Source organism: Genypterus blacodes, unplaced genomic scaffold (genome assembly GCF_046128005.1).
Source record: "Genypterus blacodes isolate CSIRO-AG114 ecotype Tasmania unplaced genomic scaffold, CSIRO-AGI_Gbla_v1 ptg000099l_1, whole genome shotgun sequence".
NCBI classification, from domain to species: domain Eukaryota; kingdom Metazoa; phylum Chordata; class Actinopteri; order Ophidiiformes; family Ophidiidae; genus Genypterus; species Genypterus blacodes.
The window spans coordinates 1,650,914-1,659,335 of NW_027466903.1; the positions used below are offsets into that span (position 1 = coordinate 1,650,914).

General features: G+C 41.7%; 1 protein-coding gene across 1 annotated transcript in view; it reads left to right on the top strand.

Annotated features, from left to right (window-relative positions):
* phf21b (PHD finger protein 21B) overlaps positions 1-7,507 on the top strand; it is a 42,928-nt gene extending 35,421 nt beyond the window's left edge. The window contains exons 6-13 of the mRNA XM_076159703.1: positions 632-683; positions 880-956; positions 1,151-1,205; positions 1,764-1,786; positions 2,802-2,960; positions 3,209-3,275; positions 3,361-3,464; positions 3,714-7,507. Coding sequence (XP_076015818.1) covers positions 632-683; positions 880-956; positions 1,151-1,205; positions 1,764-1,786; positions 2,802-2,960; positions 3,209-3,275; positions 3,361-3,464; positions 3,714-3,935 — 759 coding nt within the window. The 3' untranslated portion in view covers positions 3,936-7,507. The remainder of the gene's footprint in view (positions 1-631; positions 684-879; positions 957-1,150; positions 1,206-1,763; positions 1,787-2,801; positions 2,961-3,208; positions 3,276-3,360; positions 3,465-3,713) is intronic.
* Positions 7,508-8,422: the final 915 nt, after the last annotated feature.

The following is an 8,422-nucleotide window of genomic DNA, read 5'->3' on the forward strand; positions in this document are numbered from 1 at the left end:
GACAAACCTGTAAGCACCAATAAGGCTTCTGATCTATTATTTATGGAGTAAATGGTTTATGTTTTATTTTGCAGAATCTGTAATATTTGATAATCATTTCATAATCACTTGATTTTTTCCAAAAATCAAGCAGAAAACCACAAATGTGCAAAAAAGTTTACAGTGCATCTTTTTTACGGGGAGAGATTCCCGTTTTAACCCAAGAGTAGAATTAATTTATCTACCAGCTGCTCGCACTCAAAACATCTCAGACGCTCAAAATGTCTCTGACTGAAACGTTTTGAGTGTGAGCAGCTGAGTTCTAAGTGCCAGCAGAGACATTTTCAGTGAGAAGTCAAATGATAAAAATGATCATGGGGACTTAGACTGAGTCCAGGAATGTAGAAATTATTTAGGAAAATTTGGCTTTAATGAATGTTGCTTTAACTGCATTATGGTACAAAAATAAATAAAGTTTATACATCAGTTTCTCTCTTAAAGATCACAATCCTAATTTGCTATAATACAGAATACTGAACATTTCAATATTTGGACGAAAAATGTCCACTGAGCGATGAACTTTACAGTGATAATGCTGCTGTAGCGCCACCTGCAAGAGGTCTCCATGGTTACGTCTCTCTGTCTCCAACAGAAAATCGCCTTCATGGTGGCTTTGGGTCTCGTCACTACAGAACATCTGGAAGGTGAGTTTGTGAGAACCAATCTATCAATCTGTTATTTGATGTCTCTAACATGCAGAGTTAGTGTGATTTCTTTATTTGCTGGATGTTCATATTCATCTTCATATTCATGGAGACATTTTGAGTTACACTGCACACACACTGAATGTGGCCATGTAGCTTCTTCTACACAGTTTTAATGTGTTTTTATTTTGAACAGAGATCCAGACGAAGAGGCAGGAGAGGAAGAGGAGAAGCACAGCCAACCCAGCGTACAGCGGCCTGTTTGAACCTGAGGTCAGATCAGCAGATCAATCACTCATGTGTCCTTTATTCATATTCCATAGCTGATCTGTAAAGTCATAAGTACAAACTGTGAATAATGGTGTGTGACTGAAGTACAGAGTCACTCATGTATTTAGATTCACTATCCAGGCAATAATTGAAATATGACTGGATCCCTGTTCAATGTTATTGTTTCTTCCTCACAGCGAAAACGGTTTGCGTCACATTACCTGAACAGCGCCCTCTATCTGTCAGCACGAGGTAAGACCACAAAAACACTGATTCAGCAGGGAACATACTAAAACTTTACTCATGTTTATGCATAGTACATTAATACAACACATGTTGTAAAATAGTCCAAACATTTTATCTTTACATATAACAATACAACAGGTTGAATAATATCTTTTAAAATTGCACAGTTAACTTATGTGTGGTGTTTGTAAAATTCTAAAATCAATGACCTGATCGTCATTTGATGAAGACTTTACAAACACAGTGGAATTCCAGAGTGGAATTAAATGCTTAATAAATAAATCACAGCCATTGAGTCTAATGATTTATGGATTATGAAACATGTAGAAGAAGAATTTACAAGTAACAAGTTTTATGTGACGTTAACCTGGAGTGTGTGTGTGTGTGTGTTCATCTCACCATGACCGACAGACAGACATGGGGACAGACAGGCAGACAGACAGACAAGGAGACAGACAGGCAGACAGACAGACAGACATGGGGACAGACAGATAGACAGACAGACAGAAAGACAGACACTGTGTCTCACTAACATGTCCTCTGCTTCCGTCCTCCTGCTCTCAGACTGTGATGGTTTCTGTTGGAAGGTACGTTTCTGCTGCTGTCGCCCCCTGCTGTGTCCCACCTGTAACAACAGTCAATGCAAACATAATGTCACAGCTCCAACGTGTCTTCTTTGTGTCATCAACATCTCACCTTTATGTCGTATATGTTGTATGTATATGCCAGACCCAAACTATGGTTGCTCATTCGCCAAATGACCACGCATTAAATAACAAACCACACAAATGATATGTTGTTCATTTGAAGATGTCAGTGTAAGTTTTAATTGGAGGTGTGTTAGTCCCACCAACTTGCATCATGGAGTCCTGTGATGATTCAACAGCTTATTTGATTGAACCAAGTCCAGGATGGAGCAGCAGCTGGATGATTTGAGTCCATATGAAACACAATCTCCTGGTCTTTTGCATCACACACAGTAACACACCTGCAGCAGCACACTCACAGCCACCTCACCTCACAGCTGCACAGCAAGTCAGGGCACCTGGGATTCAAACCTACACTTACACCGTCACTTCAAAAACATTTAGTTGGTGTGGAGGTTTGTTATTTGCCCAAGAGGTTTGTTATTTCATGTGTGATCATTTGAACAGGTGCATTAATTATTTGGATCTGACGCAACATTTATTCCTTCACCTTAAAAGCAGGGAATCACAACTTATTCTTACTTTTAATTCTACTTTAATCCTACTTGCTAAATTAAACCACATTAATAAATCAGAGTAATTTGTTAAGTTACTGTCTCACATCAGAAATTAATGTGGAATGAGTAAAGGTCACAGAGGTCAAAATACCTTACTCTCCTGCTACATTAGATTGTTCCGCTCAAAATTGATTTAGTAATTATTGTTTCTAACCACCAAGTGGTCAACAAATAATAAAGGTACCAAACTGAGTTGCCATAATCTGTAAATAAATGTACACATTTAGTAGCGATGGTTCATTTCTGGCTCCCTGCTGTTACTGCGAAGGCCACACAGCTGCAAACACTCAACCCAAATGTGACTTGAGGAGATTTAACCAGGAGGTTTTGTGGTTTAGGAGGACTTGGAGCATGATGAGCACTGTGCCGTCTGCAAGGAGGACGGAGAGCTGCAGCCCTGCCACAACTGCCCTCGAGCCTACCACCCCAACTGCCTCCACCCCCCACTCAAAACCCCTCCCAGAGGGGCGTGGTACTGCCCCAAGTGCCAGAAAAAGGTACTGACTCAGCACAAGGTTCTACAAGGAAATCAGTACAGCTCAGTTATTAAACATCTTACTCTGTAGCTTGAGACAATGTGGTCAAAGGTGACTGATCAATTGTTGGCAGCCTTTTTGCTCCTTGTGTGAGGGTAAGCACATCCTGACATGTCCACTAGAGGGCGCTGTTTAAACACCAAAGTCTTGAGAAACATGAAAAGAGTGACATGCAGATGAGTCACTTTGTTTTCTCACCTCGTCTGCAGGTTCTGAACAAGGAGAACATGATGTGGCCGCAGAACTTTGTTCAGTCCTACGTCACACACAAAACAGGTGAGGACAGTCGCGCTGGAAGGTCGTCCTGTGTTCGGCCACTTTGTTCTGATGACCTGAAGTTTGTTTTTCTCTGGTCGAGCAGTGAGACAGGAAGAGAAGCGGCGGCTGCTGAGGCGAAACAACGAGCTAAAGAAGGAGTGCGCTCACCTGGAGGAAGAGGACGAGAAGCTCAGCAAGACCCTCAAAGTAATCAATCAGTACTGATCAACAATTTATTGTAATATAAGATGAAAATGTTTAAGACCTGTTACTGTATGGATTGTTGATGATCAATATGTTTCACACGCTTTAACAATCAAATCAAAATTGTAATTTGACTTTGTGACCACCAGATGGCAGTAGCTGTGCTTCATTTATATGCAGCAGTAGTTTGAGACCCATCCTCCAGTGACAGGAAGCCTCACTCAAACACTGACTTGTCCTCTTGTCCCTCAGCAATGTATGGACGTGAGGGAGCGGCTGCTGGGCGAGCAGAGGGACACACAGACGTCGCTCGACCGCCTGAAAACGCTCATCAAGCTCATTCAGCGGGACCGCGGCACCCAGGTCACCGTGACAACCACCGCGGGCTCCGTCTCCCTGCTGTCCCAGCCGTGGATCAAACCCACCAGCGCCCTCCCCGCCCCGCCCCCGAGCCACAACCAAACCCACGACTAGTCGACCAGACGACTCGACTTTTCATTCTGAGGAAGCACAGAAACGCCAACAGATGGAAACGTACAAACGATAAAAGTCAAATTCCTCTCTAAGTGAAAATGATCCCAGGTGACTAACAGCAGCCTGAGGTCTGTGGGAAGAAACTGGAGTGAAGTTTGTGACTTTCAGGAATTTAATTTTTATCCCGTTTGACTTTTCATCTTTTCTTTTTTATGTCTAGTGTGCTTCCATTAAGAAACAACTTTTCCAAACAGCCGTTTGTGGGAAAAACAAGCAACAAAAAAGCCGAATAATGAAAATATCCTTCAGTCCATTTAAGTATTTTCCAAGGCGACACCTCCAGTGCTTAACCAGATTTACTTTGTTATTTATTAATGTTCTTGGCCTTAATGTATTTATGACAAAGCGTTAGATTGCTGCAGCAGGGGGAGTTTGTCTGTGCGGTCCAAATGTTAAACTTCATTTTTTTAAAGAACAGGAGTAATTATTGTTCTGCGTATAGTGAGAGAGAACGTTAGCGTAGACGTAGAAACTAAACAGACTGTACGTGTTTGTTCTCGTTCTTAAGAACAAAGTTTTGCCATAAGAATTCAGGTGAACCGACGTTTTCATCGTGTATGTACGTTAAAAACATACGAGCCTTCAAACAAAAACAGAGAATAAAGAACTTTTTCAGTATTAATAGAGTCAAAGAAAAAAGTATTTAAGATTAAACTACAGAAATTAGCGTTTCTAGTGCAGATTTTAGTATTTTCATGCTGATGCCTGTTGATAAATGTAAGTTTGAAGTATTCAAGCCGATCAATGTACATATGTTATATTATTATTGATTATCACAGGTTTTTCTTTCTTCAACCTTTACTGGATTCACACATTGAACTGAGGGAGGCGCTGTGTGTGTCTTTAACCGTTTCCTGCATTAGAACAGCAGCAACACAACAAATCAAATCAAATGACCTCATAACCAAAATCTAACTGATGTGGTTGAAAGAAAATAAAAGTGCAAACGTTTCAACAAACATTTGAAAGCATAAAAACTCCACTTCCATTTGTAGACACAAAAACATGATATTTTGAATAATAGCAACATTTATCATTTCTGTAAATTTAACATATGATTTACTATTATGCACTTTAAATTAAGTTTTACTCCGCTGCTTCAATATACAAGCACAAATATTTACAAATGGTTCTTTATCATTTAGTGAAAAACGCCTTTCAGACAGGACGTCCAACAGGATGTCGCTGGTCAGCAGGGCCACAACGTTCCACTTCTTTACTTCAAAGCACTTCGGTCTGTCTGTGCCGCTGGGTGCATCTGTATCTATGACGACCTGAGGAAACTTTGCTTTAAATGTGTCGTTACAAAGTCAAACGTTCCGTCTCTTCCCGCGTTGCTCAGCACAGTGTCAGACTGCAGCCACTTCAATCGACAAGGTGATGATGTCATACTTAATACATACATACAAGCAATTCTAAACTTTTGCACTTTTATTTTGAAAGAGAAATATCCAAACCTCATCTCACTTCTGACATTTTAATTATTTACTTAAACACATTTTGGGTCTTTTTGTTTATTTTAAAGCAGGAAACAGTTAAATACATCAAGTGAAGGTATTCATTTATATGAAAGGACTTTTACTTTGAAGGGGTGTCCAAGCGGATGTGCGATTCCCCTTAAACAGAATAGAAAATATGCCAAAAACTTTATTTGTATTTTTACTGAACATTCATTAATGACGTCTTAGCGCTTTTTTTCTTGCTGCCTGTTTTATATTTTTTTATTCTTGGTGTTTTTACGTTTGTTTTATGACTCAACGTTAATTTAACGTTAAACACTGCCTCAAGTACAAACATTTATCCAGGGTTTTGTTCTTTGTTGCATCATTTTATATTGAAAAAACAAAAAAACGTCATCATCTGCAACAACAGTTGTGACTGTCGGTGGGGGGCGGGACGGACGCGGCGTCCTCCAGGTTTGGGCGTGGCCTCGTCCTCCGAGTGTGGGTGTGACTGCATTGTCCGGGTGTGGGCGTGGCCTCATCCTCCTGGCTTGGGCACGGTCTTGTCCTCCGGGCTTGGGCGTGGCCCCGCCCTCCAGGTGTGGGCGCAGTCTCGTCCTCTGGGCTTAGGCGTGGCCTCGTCCTCCAGTTTTGGGCGCGGCCTCGTCCTCAAGGCTTGGGCGGGATCTCGTCTTCCATGTGTGGGCACGGCCTCGTCCTCCGTCCATCTGTCTCACGAGTCTTCCTGCTGGTCCAGAGAGGTTTTTTAAACGTGTTTTTACTTTCCTCACCTTTAACGTGGACGAGTCGCAGGATGAAACCTGTTCATGCACAAACACCAACAAAATGATCCTGATTCAAAAGCCTTTAAACTGATCCGACACGACGCAACGTCATATCACCTGTTTGGTGTCCAAAGTATCTGAGCTGCTTCGTCTGCAGCACAAAGAGACGCAGCGACGATCAAACCGACTCTGAAGCTGCAAAATGTTTTTCGGAGCATCAGGTTTGTTTTTGTTGCAGCTGTGAGCGATGACGTGTTTTATTCCAAGTTGCACTTACTGGTAAAATCATATTCGCGCCCTGATGTGGGATTTAAAGGTGACAGTAAATTGAGGCTCCGCCCCTTCCCCCAGCAGGTGGCACTGTTTGGAGCTCCGCCAGCAGGAATAAGAAACGTGTGAAAACTTAAATACATATAAAATACCCCCAGACAAAGCAACAAACACTTTGTGCACTAACTTTGCGCTTTATCGCTGCAAACATCCAAAAGGCTTGAGGAGATCAAATTTGGATAAATCGTCCCGTTACATTACAAATGTAGTGTTTGGTGGCGTTCTGGTGCCACGAAACAACAAAACTCATTTAGTAAGCAAATAAAAAGTAAAGGGACAAATTGATTACTGGAAACAAATTTGGTTAAGACAAAGTTGGGAATTGGGGTAAGAAAAGCTGCGATGAAGTAACATGATCAAAGTTTCTTCAGCATATCAGTGAGATAAAGGATGACGGTATCGTGGGAATGTCTCACCTTTCGTGACCATATCGACCGCGACGAGGCGGAAACAGGCATCAATGTCACTCGCTACTTCATATCCAGATAGGAATCCCGTCCGTCCATCCGTCTGTCCAGAACCTCTCTTCATCCGTTTCTAGAAAACTCTTCTCCGGGAGAAACTGTGCAGTGCTGAAACACAAATCTATTTTAATACACGACACGACGAAATGATGAAAACATTTTATATTCTTTTATCAAGGAGCAAAAAAAACAAAAAAGAACATTGGAAGTTTTCTATTGTTTGCCAGTTCTGCATTCTTACTTCTAGCCTGCAATGTTCAATGTTCTTCTTTTGGCCGTGAGGAAGAGGAGGAGTTTAGATGGAAGTGAACGTGTGTGTTGGTAGAGTTTCTGTTTGTCATTGCTAAGGGGACTGTCCAGTGGATAGCGTGTATAGGAAAGTGTTCGTCTTAAATATGCCAACGTAGTTTTTTCTTCTTTATGATGCATTATAAAAGTGGATCGATGGAAGTCGGTAAACGGTGAAGAGTAAAGTAGTCTCACTTTTTGTACCAAGTTCTTATGAAAAACTGAATCATTAATAAACAAAAATCAACAACAGAAACTTTGTGTTTTCATTTTCTAGTTTCTTTACCAGACTGACAAAACTGGAGTTACATGGACTTGTTGGTAGCAGATGAGGGAATGTGAGCTGGTTTGGTTAAAGTCATCACACTGACCTCTCAGTCCCTCAGCCCTCCAGAGTAGGAGTAGACCTGGATCACAGTGCAGGTCCCCTGTCCCACTACAGCGTCTCTCAAACCGGGACTCTCCCCATTGTACTTTCAGAAGCAAAGAGTGTAAGTCCATTGGGCTAAGAGAGGGGTGCAGAGTGCCTAATGTTCCTGGTTGGGCTCCAGGCTCAGCCCAGATCTGTGCCTAACTCTGGGTGCAGCTTGTGGGGCCAGACCACGACTCAGCTGCTCCAAGTTGTTTGTGTGTGTGTGCTAATGGTGCTACAGCTCTGTTCAGGAAGTAGACAGGACAGTGCCACTCTGACTCCAAGAGGTATGAAAAGGATTGAACTGATAACCTTCACGAGTCATGACAATCTGTGTTCATACTCGAACTGGCGGCCCTTCACTGACACATTAGAGCACAAACAGATAGACTCTCAGGGATTTTTACTCTTCGTTGTTGGAGTTGCACTTTGAAATTAGGGCTGTGTTGTATTTCTCCATTTATCAGCGACTTAATGCAACATTTTCGCTATACAAGGATTTGATCGAAATAAAAGGAACATCTTGAATCAGTTCAGTTACATCACAGTGTATTTTGTTAACAAACATAACACTCATGACATTAAGAGAAGAAACATGACATCAAGAAGATTAGGAAAACAGAAGAGACGCAAGGAATATCTCACTTTCTGAGCAGCGTTCCAGTGAATGTCTCAATCTGTAAAGCAATACTCCTGCAAAGGAGGG